This window comes from Palaemon carinicauda, chromosome 44, assembly GCF_036898095.1.
Source record: "Palaemon carinicauda isolate YSFRI2023 chromosome 44, ASM3689809v2, whole genome shotgun sequence".
Classification (NCBI taxonomy): domain Eukaryota; kingdom Metazoa; phylum Arthropoda; class Malacostraca; order Decapoda; family Palaemonidae; genus Palaemon; species Palaemon carinicauda.
This window is the reverse complement of record NC_090768.1, coordinates 34,618,268-34,640,530: the sequence shown is the minus strand read 5'-3', so window position 1 is coordinate 34,640,530 and position 22,263 is coordinate 34,618,268. Positions and strand designations below refer to the sequence as shown.

At 39.5% G+C, this 22,263-nt stretch overlaps 1 protein-coding gene across 4 annotated transcripts in view; it reads left to right on the top strand.

Moving 5' to 3' along the window:
* LOC137634459 (uncharacterized) overlaps positions 1–22,263 on the top strand; it is a 486,588-nt gene that overhangs the window by 459,396 nt on the left and 4,929 nt on the right. For all 4 annotated transcript variants that reach the window (XM_068366864.1, XM_068366866.1, XM_068366865.1 and 1 more), the window contains 6 exons: positions 3,234–3,428; positions 7,934–8,851; positions 9,596–9,781; positions 10,727–10,939; positions 11,250–11,477; positions 12,235–12,392. In XM_068366864.1, coding sequence (XP_068222965.1) covers positions 3,234–3,428; positions 7,934–8,851; positions 9,596–9,781; positions 10,727–10,939; positions 11,250–11,477; positions 12,235–12,392 — 1,898 coding nt within the window. The remainder of the gene's footprint in view (positions 1–3,233; positions 3,429–7,933; positions 8,852–9,595; positions 9,782–10,726; positions 10,940–11,249; positions 11,478–12,234; positions 12,393–22,263) is intronic.

The following is a 22,263-nucleotide window of genomic DNA, read 5'->3' as shown; positions in this document are numbered from 1 at the left end:
TCGTATATTAGCAAATGAAAGTCTGGAAAACCTCTGGTAACCTGTAGCCTTCTATCACAACTTCCCTTGGAGTTAGACTCGGAAAGATGGCCCGCTGCAGGACTGCTGTTAGCTCGTTGCAGGAGTCTGGACGTAAAAAGTGAAATCAGTGTACCAGTGGTAAAGTGGGTCGTAGTGCTCTGGGCAGGGCACCGACCAGGGCGGCAGAAACAGCCAGCCCACGATGATGCTGCTGCTGCCCTGCGGCTGTCTCTCTGCTTTGCCATGTTCTATGCCATCGTTCCACTACATAACCACCCTCTCCTTCATTCCTATTCACCTCCTCCTCCTCCTCCTTACTTTTTAGCTGTAATCCTACCGAACTACATGTGGTCTCGCGATTTACAGCTGCAACGAACGGTAGCGGTTCAAGTTTTATAAACTTTGATTTGGTGAAAATTTTCTTGCTAATTCCTTACAAAATTATTTTGCCTGTAAAGCCTTTAGGAAGTAGATTCATCACAAGGAAAATTTAGGAAGAAATTCACCGCACCAGGAGTAAAGATATGAGACGAAGGTAGATTGCGATTCAAGTTGCTTTATTGAAAAGGAAACTGTTATAGATAAAAAAATGGTAATGACAATTGGTAAAAATAACTTTACGTATTTCCAGGAAGAGGATTTAATTTCATGACTAAGGCGATGAGAGAGAGAGAGAGAGAGAGAGAGAGAGAGAGAGAGAGAGAGAGAGAGAGAGAGAGAGAGAGAGAGAGAGAGATACCTTTGTTTAAACTCTCGAGAGGGAAATCGCGGCTCTCAGAATTCATATACCTCTCCAGGCACCTTCAGTGGCAAGAGAGTAGGAGAGGTAGAAAGGGGGGAGGGGGCAGAAGATAGAAAATGAAATCGCCTCTCTTTCCTCCTCCTCCATCGCGACTCTTCTCCCTTCGAGGGGATGCAATGTGTCGGTTTTCAAGCTCCTAAAATAAGTCCAAAAATAGAGACAATAATCAGATTTGGTGCTAGATTTCGTAATTTTGATTTTTGTCTATTTTTACCTGTCAATTAGACGTTGTTTATTTTCAAACGACCGCGTTTACTAGGTAGGACAGGCTCCTCTTGAAATTGTGTAAAGTTATCAATTGATTTCTATCCTTAGACTATTTATAATTACGTAGTTACTAAGGGATTCTTATTGTTTTTAGTTATTTGCAAAGAAATTATACAAAATTGGTGTACGTTTCCTGATTTAGAATATCTGTAAATAGTATAGTTATGTCACAGGAATCTTGAGTTGAAGAGAGAGAGAGAGAGAGAGAGAGAGAGAGAGAGAGAGAGAGAGAGAGAGAGAGAGAGAGAGAGAGAGAGAGAGAGAGAGAGAGAGCACCCCCTAAGCAGAAACAGCAGCAGCAGTCATTAACCAAGAGAAGTCTGTTCATGCTTCTTACTTTCTCTCTCAATCTTTCTTTGGCCCAACTCTCTCCCTTATACGTCTGTATCTTTCTCCAGTTCGTGAATGGCTGTCCATATTAATGAACTTGCAATATACCATAATAGACAGACATACAGATATTAGAGATGGCCGTCACAACAACTCTTACTGTGAATAACAGAGATTTGTTTGGGTTTTGGAAGTAAGACAGCCATGGACATGAGCTCAGATGGACTGAACTCATACTGTACAAGCAAACGCTAGCAAGGCTTGGACGTGTTCGAAGGAGCCCTGGGTCCATAACGGTCTTTTAGCATACTCAAGTCTTGCACTCTTGCAGCCGTGGACAAGAGGTCACAGACATAGTCACACGCACGCATGAACACTGATCATGTATAGAAATGAACGGCCCCTTTTTTTTTTTTTTCCTTTTTTCGTAGAACGTCTTTTTTGTATGTTACATGAGATGAACTTCCTTTTAAAATCCTGCGGAGTCAGAGATTCCATTCATATCATTTGCTCTGACGTAAAATTATAAAGACTGATTTATTTTGAGTATGGAGTAAATTTTACCAGTTCGTAATTCTTTTCCAACTTATTGATAATTTGTTTTAAAGAAACGTACTGTGGTGTGCAGGGGGCAACATGTCTTAAATCTAGTCATGATGCCGAATTAGTACTTCAGACAGGATCTGCCTCCGGGAGAAATATGTTCGCTAGAATATTGTTGTGTAGACTCCTATGCCTGAGACTTCTAATGACTAACTCCTTCCCTTTTTTAATAAAATGCTATTCTTAGTCTTATATTTGTTCAGCATGTATACAGCTTTCTATGGTATCTATACCAAGGGAAGATTTTTTTTTTCTTATTTGTAACCTTGAACAATATATTAAAATTGAATCGGTGTTACTGAATGAACATGAGTCATGGTATGGCAATGAAACAATCTCCAATAGATTTTGTAGATTTGAGAACAAAGCCCTCTGAAGGATATTAGGAGTTAAATGGCAGGACAGGATTAGAAATAAAACTATAAGAGAGATTACTCGAGTGCCATATGTGGATGAGATCATGATGACGGGTAGGTGTAGATGGTTTGGGCACGTTCTTCGCACTCCCCAGGAGAGATTAGTTCACCAAACGTTCAGCTGGGCTCCACAAGGCACTAGAAGAGTTGGAAGACCCAGGCCTACATGGCTGGGGGTTATAAAACACGAAGTAGATGTTGATGAATGAAGTATTAAATTAAAAATTCAAGATAGAGAAGACTGGCGAAATCTGACCGAGGCCCTTTGCGTCAATAGGCATAGGAGGAGATGATGATGATTAACCTTGACCAAAAAAAGAGCAAATTGCATCAAGTATGTTTCTACGGCTGCAATTGATGGACAGGCATCCATAATTTGTTTGAATACTTAAAATGAAGTGTTTTAGTCACTTTTCTATTGCAGAAATTTTGCAAATCAATTTCACCAGCATTTTTTTACCTTCGTGTTGCCTTCCAAGGTGAAGTTGTGAGTCTCGGGACCTTCCGACATTTCTTCACATCGCTGATTTCATGTGCGTGCAGTGGTCATTCATGCACGTTGCAGCTTTGTCAGGAAGACTCCGTTCCCTCGAGATTTTCTTTTTGCTTTTGTATTGGATGAGGAGGATTCGTGGGTAGACATGGGGATACGTTTTACTAATCTATTTTCTATTTCTGTTCTCTTATCATATCACTATTTTCATTATTGGAGCCCCTGGGCTTATAGCATTCTGCTTTTCCAACTAGGGTTGTAGCTTAGCAATCGGTAATAATCTCACCATCTTTTTCTTCAGATGACCTCTACCGGGGAAGACACCGACCTAGAACACAAGATGGACGCCTCTCACTCGGACGAAGAAGAGCCGGAAGTACAGCCGTGTCCTGTCGGCAAAGATTACGATCAAGATCCTCGCCGGTACCACCCTTCGGTAGTCAACGATCACGTGTCAGATAGGATGGCACAGCTTCTAGCCATATATCAAAAGAAGGTGAGTCATTCGTGCTTTTGTCATCGCTATATAAGGGTATGATTTTTCTTTTGGTTATACAAGATCTATGGTGGTTATAGTTATGCCAATGTCGGATGCGTTGGTTGCCTCAGGCACTCTTATTATTATTATTATTAGTAGTAGTAGTAGTAGTAGTAATAATAATAATAGCTAAACTACAACCCTGGTTGGAAAAGCATGATGCTATAAACCCAATGGTCCCTACAGGGAAAAATACCCCAGTGAAGAAAGGAAACAAGGAAATAAACTACAAGATAAGTAATAACAATCAAAATAAAATATTTTAAGAACATTAACATCATTAAATTAGATTTATGATATATAAACTATAAAAACTTATGCTGGCATTGTTTAAATTTTTACGGATTAGAGTAGCATACTGGACCAAAAGACTTTTTCATAATAAGGAAGTAAAGGTAATTGTATAATGTGCAAAACTACACACAAGATTTGCAAGAGGTATTAGAAAAATGCCTCAACTTTTCAAAGGTAGAGTAGTGCATGCAAGAGGTGAATGACGCAATATGTCTGGAGGGGGTTGACGCACTACTGATGACTGCTTATGCATGAAGTGCTATATTATCATTACCACCATTAAATTTTACATAACAGAGCCTCACAGTTATGACCGTCGCATTGAACTCTATGAGTTTATTTACTCTTTTTCTAATGTCAGTATTAGAAAAGCAATTAAATCATTGCTATATTTCATAGCTTTCATTATAAGGTAACTTGAGATTTTAAACGGCGGTTTATTTGAGGTGAGATTTTTTTCGATTGTAAATTACTCAGTCATGTAGGTAAAAGATGTATCATATCTTATCCTATGTAGCTATCATGTCCTTGCAGTTTCCTTTCGAATTAATGAAGCTTTAGTTGCCCCCCCCCCCAAAAAAAGGAAAAACTTTGTCAGCATTTCATTACATTGCTTGAAGATCGATAAGAGGTTACAACAGGCAGTTAATAAAGTCGTTTTTATGTTTTTCAATCTAACTTTTTATGATTTATTAATAAAAAATAAGACTACTTGAACTCTGACATTATAAGGTTACGAGTTACCAAGTTATACGATAACTCTTAAGAGTTACTTCAACCTTCTATATGTACTCATACCTCATTTGTGTGAATATTGGTTGACATGTAAATAGTTATCATTAGTAAATGTTTTAGCAAATAAATCCGTTGACATTCTTAACTTGTTGGCGTTTATCAAGTTCACAATTTTTTTTTATTTTTTTTTTTGGCTGGGGCTAGCCTAGTCGTATACGTCTTTTCTGTTCTGTTGGCCATCTGTTTTTTATCACCATATGTGATGCTTCATCTGTCCTGTGTTCTTTTTTTTATACTTCATTTTGCACCTGTAGTTCTTACAGAACATTAGCTCTTTATCAGTAGTGCTATATCTTGTTTTAATCATAAATTAACGTCACTTACGTAAGCACATGAAGCAAGATTTATCAAGTAAATAACCATCCTACCTAAGTTTCTCCGTAGCTGTTGGTTGCTTATGTTGTCCGATTTCATATTTCATTAAGGAAAAATTCCCTTTGTTTCTAGGCGCAGCGGCATGTTTCCATAAATGTCCATTATGACGTCATGCAAATTAAACATCTGTGACGAAAGCAGCCTTGGTCGGCCGATGACTAATCCTTTCCGTAGCCTCCTCCATATTTAGTATTGATGGGTGTAGTATGACATTAATGTTTATGATAATGCCCTATCTAAGGAGGATCGTGTATAGCGCTGACGATCATTATTAAAACTCCATTATCTTTCACATCTGTGTCCACTATTCTCAATTTTTTTTAATGAGGTGCATTTGCACTGACTCTCAGGGGTGCCCTTTTAGTTCGGAAAAGTTTCGTATTACCTGATTGGTGGGGCAAAATAATTTCAAATTATCAGCTAGTAGGAAACTTTTCCGAGCTAAAAGGGCACTCCTTCGAGTCCGTGCAAATGCTCCTCGTTATACAGTGCTTAATATGCAGTTTGTTTTCCGTTCAGCGATAATATGGTTGCTGTTATTGCTGTAGTAATAATTGCACGTGCATATAAATAATAGTTTCTTTCCTAAGGGGGGGGGGGTGTTAGTTAATGGTTACTGCCACATTCATTGTATATTAGCTACTTCATATACTAGCACATAAAGCTCACCAAGAGCATGTCTACCCCTCGTCTTGGGCTCTCATAAGTCTTTTTATAGTTTTTATATGAAAGAGCTCTTAATGTTGGTATTGTTTTTAAAATATTTTATTATAATTGTTCATTATTTCTTATATCGTTTATTTATTTCCTGATTTCCTTTCCTCACTGGGCTATTTTCCCCTGTTGGAGCCCTGGGGCTTATAGCATCTTGCTTTTCCAACTAGGGTTGTAGCTTAGCTAATAATAATAATAATAATAAAAATAATAATAATAATGTGCCATTCACTTCTTTTTTGGTAGACTAACATAATTGGTTATAAATTATACTTTTTACTAACCTGCCGTAATTCATTCTTACCACATGATCCATCTTTGGACAACAAAACTTTTTTTTTTCTTTATACTTCTACATATGTACACATCACCTTTTCAGGTCTTCTGTTATCCAATTACATACAACATAATTCAGTGATTTTTTTTTCATTTCATGCCATTCAACATCTACGCCTCATTTTCATACACAATACCTGGACCAGCAAATCCTTCATGCACTCTTATTTTTATTTAAGTTCCCTCTTCCTTGTTTATGCCTACACTAAACCTTGCTGGTATTATGTAATTTTATACTTTTATGATACCATTAGAATACCTTGCTTCTGTACCTTTTTCTAAATGAGTGAATACTCGGTTTCTTTTTCCATTTTGTTTAATTTTTCTTTCTCGTTCATACATGATATGCAATACGATTTCAGGATGTCCCCCTCACATTTGTCTGTTAACTTGTACTAGTGTATTAGAAATATTAAAATGAATATTAACTGGCTGTTTTCTCAAGTGATGAAACAACCTCCATTGGAGAAAAAAAGTCAAGATGAATAAAGGCCAAAGGTTTTGATAAATTTAAATTAACATTTGCACTATGCATATACAATAACTGAAAATCAGAGTGCAGTAATATGAAATAGTGTCTTTAATAACCCATAGGTAATTGCATGCATGATATCACAACCAAATGAGTTTTACAGTTTCAGAGTATTCTCTGTCAAATCTGCTTTGTCACTTGAGAATCTCATAAATAATAGTAGTAGTCAGAAACTCAGAGACTTCTGCAAGAGATTAGTATAATATTTCAGTGTGATGGACAATTCTAAACAAATTTGCTTCTCATATCTGAAATCTGTTCTTAAATGAAGGCTATTTTCACAATGTAATCTTACTTTTGTCTTATTTGCAAACATTTCTTTTTAGTCATTAATTCTCTCAATACCTAAATTCAGCCAAGTTTGAGGTTAGACCAGTTTTTGGAATCGACTAGGATCAGCGGTCAAATCATTTCTGGGTTTATGAGTTGGGGCCATAAGGCACATCGCTTGGATATGTGGGGCCATCTTGGACCTAGATGCGATTAGGGAAAAACCCTCTAGCTGCACTATTAAGTAAAGTTTCAGAGAATGTGTAGCAGAATTTGGGAACAGAAGTGAGTGCAACTAGGATGTGAAGGGATGGTGTGAAGACATTGTAAGTTATGCTGTACAGTGTCGATTTTCATTTCATTTTTTATATATAAGAATGAATGTGGTGCCTGAGGTGATTCGTCCCAGACCATGCACCAAATCTTCTGCTGCTGACCACTGGGACCTGCATTTTCTGATGTAGATCTGCAGGAAGCAAATGACAGTACCATCCGTTGGATACACGAGTGGTGCGATAAGATATGATGATGATATACAGTATAAGAAAAAAAATAATTCAAGGCTCTCTGCTAAGCTGCATCATGTGTACAGTAATGATAAGGTCTACATTTTAGCATTTAAGAAGTTATTTCTAATGTCACTTTTGTATGAAGTTGAATACGAGGTAGTCGGCTTTTACTGCAACAAGTTCTCTGCTCAATAGAGCTAGAGCTCTCTTTTGTATCCCTTTTGGGGGTCAACTTATGTGAATTCTAAGTACTGAAGCGAATTTTTTTGTATTTTGACACTAAAAGATTAGCTTTAGGAACTAAAATACTCTTTGGGAGCAGATTATGGAACTCGGAAATCTGTCTTATTATTTGGTATTATGATTGTGCTTCTTTGTACAGGAACATTGTGAATGCTTTGTGGCAGTTCTGATGACGTTTGCCATGTGTATTTAAGAAGTTTTTGAGATGACTCCTTATTTCCACTGCTCTGAGTAATGGGTTGCTAAGGTCCTTAGACGTAGTAGTCCAATGTTAGAATTTTGAATTGGGATATTTTAATTTCCTTACTGTGGATTATGGATATACATTTAATTCAATTTTTTTTATTAATTTAAAATGAAATAGTGTACAGTTCATAATTATTTACTTCTTGCAGGTACATGACAGCAAGAGAGTCATTGTCCGGTTAAAACAGCAAAAAGATGCGCAGCTTCAGTCTGTGATAAACCAGTTGTTAGTCCTTGAAGCTCAGCTTAGACGAGAGCAGAAAGGTATTGTTGGTCAGTTGGTTGAAAGAGATAATGTTATTTCTGCACAAAGACAAGAAATTGAAAGACTCAGAAGAGATAATAGACGCTTAATCAACAAATTGAAAAAGTTTAGTGAGATGTGTGAAAAGGCTGGAAAAGCAAATCAAACTGAACCAAGGATGAAAGTGAGCAGAGTTGAATCCACAGAATGTAACACTTCACCCAGTAAATTACAGAATACAAATGTGAATAATTCTCCGGTCAGCCGCAAAACTTCATCTGGGATGATACGTGTAGCCACTAGTATATCAGAATTAATTAGTTTAAATAATGATGGTAATTTGTTAAAACACCATGACACACACAACCATGGAGTTAGTAGTAAAAATCATCATTCGGTGGAATATGTTAACCCAAATGTTGCTTCTGTTAGGGCTACAACAAATCGTGTGTTCCACAAGCCTCCCATTGCCGAGAAACCTAAGAGTTTGAATCGTGTCGTGCAGATACATCCAAATAATAAAAATTACCAACAACAAGTTTTCGTGACTTCGGGTGAGAAAGAGTGCTCAATAGTATCGACCATCAGCAGGTTGTTAGAAGAGGAATCCGATGCAACCAATACTGGTGGGTCTGGCAGCAGCGAACCCTCATCCCCAGAAGCAACACTGAAACCTATCACTCCAAGAGTCATACGTTTGGCACGGCAGTTTGAAGAAGGCATGAATACACACAATGCCAACACTCTTACTTCTAATAGCTCTCCAGAATTTTTGAGAAGTGAGGAACAGACTTCAAAGTCATATATCATGGATGAATATGAGGTATGTCAGTATATCTCTTGTTCCTAAGCTTTCTCATAAGTTCAAAATCTTTTTATTTTCAGTATTGAAGTACAGTACATTTTTTATTTACTCAATTGTATGGTAACTTGGTAAATAAAAACTAGATTATTGTTGAGTACATTACATACAGAATGGCATTGCATTGGATTTTTAGACAAGATTAAATACATCCATTGTGTAACATTGCTTCGAATACTATTAAAGAAACTTGGGTATAGAATACAGTAATATTTTTGACGAGATATTAATTCAGCAATTAGAAGTTATTTTCTGCCATTACCTAATTTAATATACTGCACATGATTAATTTAAGTAGTCTTGTCACTTTCTTACCATATCATTTCAGAGTATTATAACTTTGTTATGAGAAGTAGATCTTTTTAAAATTGAAGTTTAGATCATCTTGATATTGTAAGTTTATTTTCTTCCTAACTACTTCTTTTTGAAAATTACTGGAACTATAGCCATTTAAAGACTTAATCAGAGTAATAAAATTTCTATTATCACTTTAAATAAAATCAAGTGTTCATACGATCAAAAACCCAATTTGATGAAACAATGTAATCAATGTTTAGTACGGTCCTATACAGTATGTAGAATAATTACGTAAAATGCTTCCTCTTTTAGTTCAGCCTGGTAAAATGTGCATTCCTTTTGCTTCTTAGAAAATGATTTTTGTATTTATTCAAAACTCATTTTGCATGGTTTTTCTAAAATTTTCAGGTTACAAGTGGATATAACAGTGACTCCATAAGTGAACACGAGTATGAAAACATTCGCCTAAGTAATGGTTCAGAAATTACCTCCCCAAAACATGACTTGAAGGTAGAAAATAAAGATGAAGAAAATGATGAGGATAACTATGTTATTCTTCGTGCAGTTAAAGAGGAGCATGGTTATGGAAATTGGGTAATTATTTTTGTATTTGTTACTTATTTCTTGACATATTTATTGTTTATGATATAAAAGAAACAGTAGTTAGTTAGTTAGTTGGTTTAGTAAAAACCCTAATCTTATAAATACTTACGATCATTGTGACTTGCTGCTTGAGATAGCTACTCATAATTTTCACAAGATTGATAACATGACAGTAATTATCTCTTGGTACAAATGAACAAGCCAACAACCCTTAGATAAATCAACACTTTGAATTAGATATCATTTATAATTGCATTCCTAGTGTTAGTGTTATTATAGATTTTTTTTCCAATTTCTGGATTACAGTATTTGTACAGCATTTAAGCGATTTGTTGATATTCAGGAAACTATAAAATCTATTTATTTGTCAATACAGTATTGTGAAATCAGTTTATACAGTAACATTTATGTCTATATTGTTGACAGTACTTTATTACCACTTTATAAAATCTGACCACATTTGTTATGAAGCACATAAACTTAATGCTTTTACACCTCTGAGAACATCTCCTGACCTAAAAATGGTTAAAGGAAGGAATAACCAGTAATTTGTTGAATAAAAACAATATAATACACTATATAAGACAAAGTTGGACCTTGAAATATATTTATAATCATTGGTTTGGTGGTTCATACCGGTTTTCTAGGGTTCACAGAATTACATGTTATGAAGTGAGGACCAAATTTACTGCTGGTTTCAGTCCTTTCATAAGTTCAGGGGAATTAATACACATAACTCTTTCAGTCCTTTCATAAGTTCAGGAAAATTAATACACAACTTTTTTTATCAGTAGGTTCATAATCACTGCTACTCATCCATTTTTAATTCTGATGAACATGACCCAGGGCAGATGTAAGCAACTAGGTTCGTATATGAAACTTTAATATGCAGGTTATGAAATATTACTTTTCAATTTTATATTTTTTATTTAACAGATTGACATTCCAGAGGACCAACATATATATTCGAATGTGGAGTTTGGTTCTGGTTTGCTGGTCAAGAACATTGATAGCGATGATGGCGATGGATATACAACAATTGGCCTTCCAAGCGAAGATGTAAGTGACAATGCCAGTTCATCTCCACAGAAGGGCAGCAATGGCATCTTGGAAACAAATTTGGATACTTCGAACTCAAGTGATCACCAGGTATGTCCTGTTATATTACTGAAAAGTCACTTTATGAAAAGCAAACTGCTTTACAAATGGAATGGAATGCAACTGCTTATGGTTTAGCATTACAGTTTATTACATTGTACCTACTTTGTATGCTGCCACATATCTAATTTGAATGTATAGAGGTTACTATAATGTAATTCTAATTTTTTTCCCTATTTAAGATTTTATTTTTTATCTCATATGTTTTATCTCCCAATTGCAGTGTATGATGAAAGTTATATCTAATGTGAACAGTTAAGGCAGGTCTAGAATTGTGCTGCAATTTCTCATTATCTTTCAGTTGTCTGAATCACTAAGAATTGCTGCAGCAAATGTCCCACGGTCACGGCATAATATTAACCTCATAATGGAAAGGGATGGCGATCATATGACTGAAAATTTTGAGGAATTTACATTGGACTCCTTAGAACTAGAAGAGGACCAAGGTAATGATTGTCTTCATGACCAGGGAAAAGAGAATTTGCCTGCATCTGAACAACGGAAGTGTGGAGATGGAGCAGAAGCAAAGGTATGCACAGTATAGTGTATGTTGGGAGAGAAGTCACTCCTGTATAAAAATGCATATTCTTATTATCCTTTGATTCTCTTCCAATGATATTTGACATTATGGTTCTGAATTTGAAGTATTGTACTGTAGTTTACTGTTTTTTATGGATTGTGTTTATAATATTTGAATAATGTATTTTCTCATCTTTGTACAGTATTAATTCAAAATGGTTATGTAATAAATAGAAAACACAGTACAATTGTGTAATGAATAAACAAATAAAAAGTATATCACCCTTACATCTTTGTTTGTAGGAGGGAAGTGAAATATATATAGATATATTTTTAACAGTACCTTACTGTCAATTTTCATTTAAAAGAAAATTGTTTAAAAACATATAATTTATTTGTTTTGATACGACAGACAGTGCAGCATTACAGCATTGTTGCTAGAGAAAAGGGGACTCGATAACCAGTAGAAAGTAAATATTTAATATTTTAATTACATTTATATTAGTATTTATATCAAGAACAATTCTTATCAAATTTAGTATGGTAAGTATTTAAATTATACTCTACACGTGAAAGTTGGCAATTTAAGGTCATGCAAGTCTAGTTTTCATTTTGATCTTGTCAAAAGCTTTAACCTTTTTAGTTCATCCAATTTATTATGAATTATTACTACCAAGATCCAAATCTGTTATATTCCTGTCATCAACTTTTAATACACCGATTCTAATTAATCTACATGTGTATTTGATAACTGTCCTTTGTTTCAGATGAACTTTCGAAATAAAGAAGAGACATCTAGTGGTCATAAAGATGGAAAAGAAGCTACAAGTGGACCTAACAATGGTCCATATGAAAAATTCCTAGAAGCTACTGGACTGAGTCAGAAGTCTATATTAACTCCTACACGGATGTTCTCTAATCATAGGTTAGTAAACTACTGCATGAAATAAAACTCAGGAAATCATGGAAAAGGGAAAAAGATAAAAAACTATATACTGTATAATGGGAATTATGGTCGAGTACAGGAGGGGAAAGGGTGTAAAATGCAGTTCATGTCTAATTCTGTAGAGAATTTTTCCAAACCTCAGAGTTTACTACTCGAGTTCATTAATGAGTATGATTCTGGCTTAGCCAAAAAAGGTTGTTTAAATGATGGCAGTAGTTACTCTCTGGTGGAGGGTAAGCCACACCCATCCAACTGTCAGCTCTGCGCACCCTTATGACCTTAAACCTGAGGGTTGCAGTGTGGTTGGCCGGGTTGTATACAGTAGTTACGAAAAATAAAAATATCTTTAGAAATTTGTGACTTGTTCCTATACAAATTCAAAGTATCGTCTTTTAATAGGAGACATCCCTAGGTGGAGGAAGTCCCTATGAATCAAACTGGCTGTTTCAGGTTTCTTGGAAAATGTCAGAGCACCTGTTCCTGTATGGGAGCGAAAGTCACGACTTATCAAGCTCCTTAGGACCCGTGAGTGATGTTGCAGATGTTAGGGTAAGCCCTTACCAGGTAACAGGTGGACTGTCATGGAAGAATCTACGTCCCTATGATGGATATTTTATCTGAATTTATGGTCATTATGAAAAATGGGTTTGCATGTGTTCCATCAAATCTACTACTTGCATGGGATGATGGTGGAGATACAGTACTTCGTAACTAAACATGTCTGGAAAGAAAATTTGCACAATTATGAGTACTACCTGCATCTGACAACGGCACAGTCTGATATTGTCTCGATGGCCATCCTGAATGAGATTCTTCTCTTCCCGTGAAAGTTATTTTTGCTACACAATTTGTTGAGCAGCTGCCACGGGACTAAAGGTAAAGTTATCCAAGGACGTGTCGGTATATTCTGGGAGGTAGTGGGTGGTGAAGGTTGGAAGGTGTTTCCAAACTTCGGCCTTCAGGACTTGTGCCACTTGACAGGTTCTTTCTGAATGATAAGGTTGAGTTAATACCCCTGACTTTGTGCACGGATGGTCCTTTCATCCTCCATCATCTTAATGGTTGCAGACCTTCAGATGTGCCATCTGAAGGTCTCAGGCAGCTAAAATGATGCAGTTTTCTAGGACATAATCTTCTTTACCTTTCTTGTGCTGTGGCTTTGTGGCTTAAAGCACTTGAGTATTTTGGTAATGCCCTAGTGCTCTCACAGGGCTGAGAAGCAAGGCATCCTGATAAGCGCTGGTGAATTCTTATAGAGACGAGATTTAGGAGGTTGTTTGGAGCTGGCATTTGGCTCCTGGAATAAAGATGGAAAACTAATTCCATCTTTCAGGATGACTCGTGACATACAAAATACAGTACCATGAAGCTTGCCTACATGCTTTGCCAAGGCTATGTCTAGTGATAAAACGGATTTTGAGCAAATCCAAAAATCTATTTTTGGGTGAGATAGCTATGTTGTCCTGATGGAAGGTTCCTTTAGGTAGCTTTCTAAGGGATATTTGCTACAGTGATACTCCCAGAGAATTAACCATAGGTCTCCAGAATTCTAACTCCTGGCGCGAGTATCCTTAATATATCTTTAAGGATATCGCATAAAATCAGGGGACGTATTTTTTTATATGACACAGCATTCTTCACCCCGAATAGATTTAAGTCTTTGAGGGGGAAGAGTGGCGAACGAAAGGGGAGCTGTTATTAAGGTACCCGGTGGACCTCCTCCCTGTACTACTACGGCCCATCATTCCTAGTTGCATTTAAGCAGGAATAGCCGCAGATAGAGTAGTTTTGGGTGGGGTCATTTTAAGAAAGAAGGGTGGGTCCATCAGGACGACATGGCTATCTCACCCAAAAATAGATTTTTCGCTTTGCTCAAAATCCGTTTTTTGGGCTCGGCCATGTCGTCCTGATGGAAGCTTACCAGAGAATTAACTTGAAAGTACTATATCTGTGGGTTTGTATAAGTGCCTTTACTTTGAATGAGTTCCTTATATGGTCTCCTAGACCCTTATATATGACATTACCGTTGTTTGTCATATCCACTAAGCTTGGAACTAGCTTAAGGCTTCCTGCCCCCTGCAGCTGCAGGGAAATTGTCGACTTCGACTATAAGGATTCAAAGTTTGTATTTCCGTAAGGAAAACTTTCTAGAGATTACCTAATTGTACTTTGGAAATCATTACCATCAAGATATCTATTTAAGGAAAAATAGAAAAACTCTGGATTCTTTTATTGCTATACAGTATTTAGGATAAAAGAAGATGCAGATTGAAAAATATTTTCATAAAAAAAATAATGTATCATGAGAAGGAATCTAGCCTTGCATATGTAAACATCATGGTTATATATATATATATATTTTGACCTGTAAGGGAAGAATATACATATATTAATTCATTTGTTAAAATGCCACTCAATAAATGTGAAGCTAATTTTGCTTAGTTTCACTTAGATGTTGGATATGCTTCAACACTGTGTTCAAATGTTCACACGGCACTGGTGTTATTGGTTAGATTCTGCACCTGTATAGAACAGTCCATTAATCACCATAGTGATTTTCACTAGAAGGTGTTAACACCTATTCACCCGTTACATTGTTGAGTCACAAAACAGTCCACTGTTCATCACAGCACTAGACGACAGGTTTTATGACACTACCTGCCGCCACCACAAAGTGTTTTATCTCATGCACTTGGTTCGCATAATGTTTATAGAAAAGATAAGGTCTAAGACACTCTTACTGGGCATAGAGAGACATCTTCCTTCAGAGGGCAGATTCTCCAAGGACCCTACCTTTTGGTGGGCAGCTCCTTTTTGGCGAGAAAGGTAGGATCAGGGAAAAGATTCAGTTCTATTTCCATGAACTGAATATGGCCTTCATTCCTGGATAAGGCCACTATTTCACTAACTCTAGCCCCTGAGGCTATAGCATCCAGAAATATAAATTTCTGTGTTAGATCCTTTAGGGTGCAATCCTCATTGTTCATATTTGAAGCATAGTGCAAGACTTTGTCCAATGACTATGTTATGGGCTTTGGAGGGGTTGCCGGTTTGAGTCTAGCGTGTGCTTTTGGTATCTTATTGAAGATTTCACCTGAAAGGCGTACAGAAGAGGTCTAGTCAAAGCCGACTTGCACGCAGTTATTGTGGTGGAAGCAAGGCCTTGTTCGTGTTGGTGAATGAAGAAGGAGAGACAGAAGTCTGTTGATATTTCTGTCGGTTTCCTTGCTTTCACAAAGGAAACCCACTTCTTCCAAGACGATTCATATTGTCTCCTAGTTGAACTTGAGATTGGTTGGTGGGAACAGGTAGATTCGATTCCATCTGTTCCAGTCGAGAGACATGGCGTCTATTGCTTCTGCTTGAGGGTCCTTGTAAGGGGCTACATAACGAGGTAGTTTCTTGTTGTCGCTTGTTGCGACATGAAGGAGATGAAGGAGAATGAGTCTGCGTGTAGGGACCATTCTGTCTTTATCGGCTTTCGCCTGGATAGAGTATCCGCCGTCACATTGCGGAACCCTTGCAGGTGAACTGCTGATAAATGCCATCTTCTCTTCCTTGCCAGGTAGAAGATGGCTAACATCATGTGATTGATGTGAGGTGATCTCAAGCCTTGTCGGTTTAGACATCTTACTATCTCCTCGTTGTCCAAGACCAGTCTGATGTGGACTGACCTGCGAGGGATAGTTTCTTCAACGTTAGGAAGACAGCCATAGCCTCCAAGATGTTGATGTGAAAGTTTTTGAACTGGTGCGACCAATTCCCCTGCACTGTCCTTTCTTGCGAATGGCCTCCCCATCCTTCCAGGGAGGCATCTGTGTGTAATACCACTGATGGTTGAAGTGTTTGTAAGGGAATGGTTTGTGCTAGGCTCTTGGCTGTTGACCACGACCTTAGTAGCGTGCTCAATCGGGTCGGTGTCAACCTTTGTTGATCTCTTTGAGCGTTTGATGCGTACCTTCTCCAGACTCCTGACACATCCTTTAACTGTGCTTTTAGCACTGGGTCTGTCACTGCTGCAAAGTGGAGAGAGCCCAATACTCTTCCTGTTGGCATCTTGAAATCCTCTTGTGTTTGATTAGTCTCTTGACAGGTCCCGCTATCTCTCTCCTCTTCTTCAGTGGAATGGAGAGATGGTGTGACTGTAAGTTCCAATGGATTCCTAACTATTGAAACTTCTGAGATGGAAAAAGGCGAGACTTTTTGCGGTTGATCTTGAAGCTTAGGTGCTCCTTTCCGGCTGCTTGTATTCAAGTCGTCTTGGATGCTGCCCACACCAGCCAATCGTCCAGGTATGCTACTACCTGAATTCCTTCTGAGCGTAGTTGTTGGACGATTGTATCTGCAAGTTTTGTGAATATCCTTGGGGCTATGTTTAGCCCAAAGGGCGTGGCTGTGAAGACATACTTTGTCTTCTGTATCCTAAATCCTAGGTAAGAGGAGAGGGGGGCGACTGACTGGTAGGTGCCAGTAAGCATCTGCCAGGTCTATTGAGACTGTGTACGCCCCTTTTTGGTAAAAGGGTCCTTATGTGTTGTAAGTGAGCATCCGGAACTTGTTGTTCTCGATGAACTTGTTGAGTGGAGACAAGTCTAGAATGACTCTGAGTTTGTCCGAGTCTTTCTTGGGAACACAAAACAGCCTTCCCTGGAATCTGATGGACTTCGCTTTTCTTATTACCTTCTTGTTCAAGAGTTCTGAGGTATATTCTTCCAACAAGGGGGTGGAGTGTTAGAAGAATTCTGGAAAAGGGGGTGGAATTTTGTTCCATTTCCAACCGAGTCCATTCGTGATTAGGCTGTGGGCCTAGGGATCGAAGGTCCAACGATCCCAAAAGTGGAAGAGTCTGCTTCCTACCTGGAGCCTCTCATTGCTTTGAGGTTCCTGAGGACTTGCTTCCGTGACCGCGTCCTCTTCTACCACTTGAGGGGTTTCTTGAGGAGCCTCTTTATGAGCCTCGACCTTTGTAGGGTCGAAAGGTTTATGTGTGCCTCTCAAAACCTGGGTTGAACACAGGTGATTGGGCTACTAGCTGCTGAGGGACCATCTGGAAGGTGGTTTCCAGCTGAGTTACCGTTTGAGGCACTGTGGCTATGGTCACGGTCGGAAGTTGTGCAGGCCTATGTGGTTTCTTGCCTTATTGTTCTTAGGTTGGGGACCACCGTCTGAGGATGATTTCCTCTTAGAAGATATGCCCTATTTTTGGAGAAGGTTCCTATTCTCCGTGGTGGCTTTGGCGATAACTTCCTGAACCACATCTTGTGGGAAAAGGTCTTTGCCCCAGGTGCATGAAGTCATCAGCTTCCTGGGTTCCTGTTTGACCGTTGCTGCGGCAAACACATGCTCTCTACAGACCCTCCTTGACCTGATGAAGGCATACAAGTCCTTCACAAGGGTACCCATGTGGGACTTGGCTAAGATCATATACATGTGATCTTATACATGTCTGGGGCATTGGTGAGGCCTGCACACATTTCCATGCAATTCTGATGAGACAAAGAAGTGGCTATCCTCTCTTTTGTCTCCTGTTCTTTTCTCAAAAGATGCTCTGGCAGCTTTGGAAGGTTCTCATTGAACTGCTGACCTGCTATCTCCAGATCCAACTTAGAGACGGAGAAGGTTAGACGTACTTCTTTCCACTTCTCGCAGGTAGGCATGGCTAGAGATAATGGTTTACATACCTCTAGGACTGGGCACGGTTTGCCCTCGTCGACTGCTCTCATGACACAGTCACAGGCTTTCACCGAAAAGGGGAGCTCTGGAGGAAGGAGCAATGAAGGTTGGATGCCTCTTGCTCAGTGCCGAGACCTTGGAGTTGGTATATCCAGCTCCTTTCAGGGTCTTGGTTAGGATAGTCTCTTCTTTGTCATGCTCGAAGACAATGACTTCCTTCAGTACTGTCTCCTCGCTGGTTCATCCCGCAGTCTCACATAGCAATCTGGGTATGCTGAAAAGCTAGGCCAGAATTGGAGATCTTCAAGGGGGTTTGGCCCTCAACTTCTCGGCGATATAGAGTTTCCCATTCATCATGGGCATGTGCTCCGTGTACCTCCAGGGGTTGGTTTCGGAGCAGTGAGGTAGGTCAGATACTCCAAGGGGCTTAGTAGAGCCTCTGGAAGCACCAGAGCATTTCCCTTCCCTTACCTCTCTCTTTGTCTCTTTGAGATCTTGTTTTATCTCCTGTTGTTCCTTCCGGAACACTGCCAACATCTGCTGGATCGACTCTAGGAGCGCTTCGGTCCTGCCAACCTGCATGTCCAGTTGGGGAGTTGGGGCTGAAGAGGTTGACGGCACAGGTTGATATGCCGTCACGGTGAACTGAGGGTCCTCAGTTACCGTCGAAACGGATCCATCTTCCTCCGTAGGTGGTTGAACCACTTCTTCTTCAGGGTCTTCTTGCAGAAGGTCCTTTTTGGTGCTGGTGGACACCTCCGACATCTGTTCTTGGTGGATGTCCATGCCTTCCAGTGACTTGTTGATGTCCGCGCCCATGTCAGTTGGATGAAGGGAGGCTTGATCTGTACCTGGGGCACAACCGCACTGGATTGAGCCCTAGGGAAAAGAAGGCACCTTGAGGATTCGTTAGGTAGGTAAAGATCCCGGAGAGTTCTTTTGGAACCCTCTTACCTACCTCCGAAGAGTTTACCTTGACTCCGTAGTGTCAGGGATCTCTTCTACGAAGCCTTCGGTCAGCAAGGCAGAGCAGATGGAGCAACCCTTCGGGTCCCAGTACCTCAGGGATCCAGATATGATGCAGCAGGGGGCATGAGACCTACACATCGTATGCCCACAAAAGTCCTTGCTCTTGTGGTTGCAGAACACGACTGCACACTTCACCATTGGCTCCTCCTGTAAGGAAAGAAAAGGTGAAATGAGTATTGAGTTGTTTATATCATTGATATAAATGCATACTTATCAATAGTAATACTGTACTTACTATTATATTTAATAGTTTAGGATAGTAAGCTAGAAAGGAAATAGGAAAGACACACATCTGTTTCCTCTCCCAGGCAATTGCTGAGACCTCCGTCAATACTGTATTAATATTTAATTTCCTTATAAGGGAAAATACAGAGTGGAATAACTCCTGTACGTAGAGCCGGAGTCAGTGAATATTTACACTAACTCCTCCACCTGTAGAATATTAATACTGAACGGTGATTCATAAGTGTCCCGATAATCAAAGGATTCATTAGGGTGTTGAGGAAATACTTCACCTCAACATATTATACGGTACCAACAGTAGACTGTGAAAGGATACATAGAGTATGTTAGAAATACTTGTACTACTGTATTGTTGTATACTGTAGTTTTACCAGCTACTGTATTGTTATATACTATAGTTTTCTAACTACTGTATTGTTAAATACTATACTGGCTACTGTATTGTATACTGTAGTTTTACCGGTATACTACTGGGGTTAGAGAAAAAGAATGGAAAGGAGGATTTCCTATTATTATGGATTAGCACAATAATAGGAAGTGTAGGAGGGCTACTGCCGTCTACTGTCTCCTTGCCAGAATGAGAGTTCTAATGGAAGGGGAGGAATGCATCTGATTCTAGCTTCCATCCAGCCACAACTTTTGCTACCGGCTGTACTGCCAGTTGCGAGGTCTGTGGATGACAGTACAAGAGAGGACTGAAGAATTCTCAACAGTATACAGTAATGGGTTTCCCACTGGCAGCCGTCAGGGAGTCTTTTCCCCCCGGAGCATTCGCTTCCGGTGAAGGAAGGACATAAGGGGTAGTTGGCCGAGGCGGCAACCTAACCGCCGCTGGTAGGGTCCCGGCCGGCAACTTCGTCAACCCAGCAATCCGGGATGATTATAGAATACCGGCCAAAAGAATGTTGGACGGCTAGGCCGACACTAAAGGACAGAGGGGGGAGGGAAAAGGGTTTTATAGTTTGCAGGGGAGAAAGGCAGCGGCAGGCATGCCGTTTACATTCGGCTGTAAACTAAGGAAGCATGGCTTCCTGTGCCGACAACGTCGGCAGAGGAACAAGAATTCCCGTCGGCGACATTGTCGGCTATAAGACATTATAGTCTACAAGGGAGAAAGGCGGCGGCAGGTATGCCGCCTACTTTCGGTTGTAAACCAAGGAAGCATAGCTTCCCATGCCGACAACGTCGTGGGCGGCAGAGGAATCAAGATCCCCCTGTCGGCGACATTGTTGGCTGCAAGACAGTACACCCGAGTTACTGTCATACTTCGAAGCCGGGATTCTCGATGGCAAAGAAGATCGACGGTAAAATCTAAGTCAAGCCGGAGTTAACTAATCGGTGAGACGAAAGATACGAAATTATACAAATTTAACTGTGAGAAGGGAGCTTTAAAATTATACACAGGAAAGATCAAATACTCAACTTTCCAGAGGATGAAGATGCTGGAGGTTGCATGATAATATTCCAATAAACAGTAACAACACCAAGAGAATCGAGGGAGCTCACTTAGCTTAAATGCTACAGTTCAAAGGAATGATGAGCCGTAGTAGTACAGGGATGAGGTCCACCGGGTACCTTGATAACGGCTCCCCTTCCCTTCGCCACTCTTCCCCTCAAAGAGTTAAATCTATTCGGGGTGAAGATTGCTATGTGTCGTATCAAAAAATACATCCCCTGATTTTATGCGATATCCTTAAAGATATATTAAGGATACTAGCACCAGGAGTTAGAATTCTGGAGACCTATGGTTAATTCAATGGGAGTATCACTGTAGGAAATATCCCTTAGAAAGCTACCTAAAGGAACCTTCCATCAGGACGACATGGCCGAGCCCAAAAAATAATCTCCTTAGTCAGATCTCTGTCTGACGCGTGACTTAAGGTCTCATATGTGAGAAATGCATAAGAGATCTGATGACTCGGGTAATACTGTGCTGTATCCCACTCTGGGGGCTTGAGCTCCTGGGGGGAGTAAGATTGCTTGAATTACTGTAATAAATTTCTAAAATGTTCCAACCTGAGAAGTATCCCTTCTACCATAATAATCTCAGAATATGGCAAACTTTCACTGGTACACAACTGCATAGAACCATTGTGGGTATTCAGTTATCTGTGCAGTGCCTAGAGAAAATCATTTCGCTCAGGGGAGTTGCAGGAAAGTTGCCAACTGTGAAGTGCAAGGGATGCCGCTGAGTTATGGTACCTTTGAAGAGGGGTTGAGGTCACTGACAGAGAAGATAGGCTATTGGGGTAGATCTCTCTGTACATTGACAAGAGCATCAGTAGGTCTTGATACCATATGGTGTTCAGACAAAATATCGGAAGCCATCACGGTCATCCCTAGAACCAATGTCGTCAACAGCTTGTTGATTAAACAGCTAATCGGGCAGAAGGGAGGAAAGGCATACGCATCCAGGTTGTCCAAGGAGTGTTGACAAGTTGATTGCTGTTGATATTACAAAATCAAGAAGCCTTTCAATGCCGATTGCATTTCCAACTGGTCGAAATGCAGGTGCTTTATCTTCTGTGGATCATGCCTATGAGGCAATTTGATTTCTCGGGTGTGTGTGTTCTTTACCCCTCCTTGGATGCATCTGTAAACAGCGGCAACTTGGGAGACAGAGAAAGTAATGGGTTTTTGTCGTTCAGCCACCTTTACATCTGTTCCACTGGAACAAGGAGAGAAACCATTGATTGCTGATCAGTGATGCAAACACTATTGGAGTGATTGTTGGTGGATATGATCTTGAACTAATTTATCAAACAATGAAATGTGTTCCAGAGTATATTACTGGAACAGGTGGACCCCCTATCTAAGCCTGTTGCTGCTGTACCTTTCAGTATACCCACATCTTCCATCCTCTGTTTGGGCGTGAGACTACTTTTTCCAATAGATCACACCACCT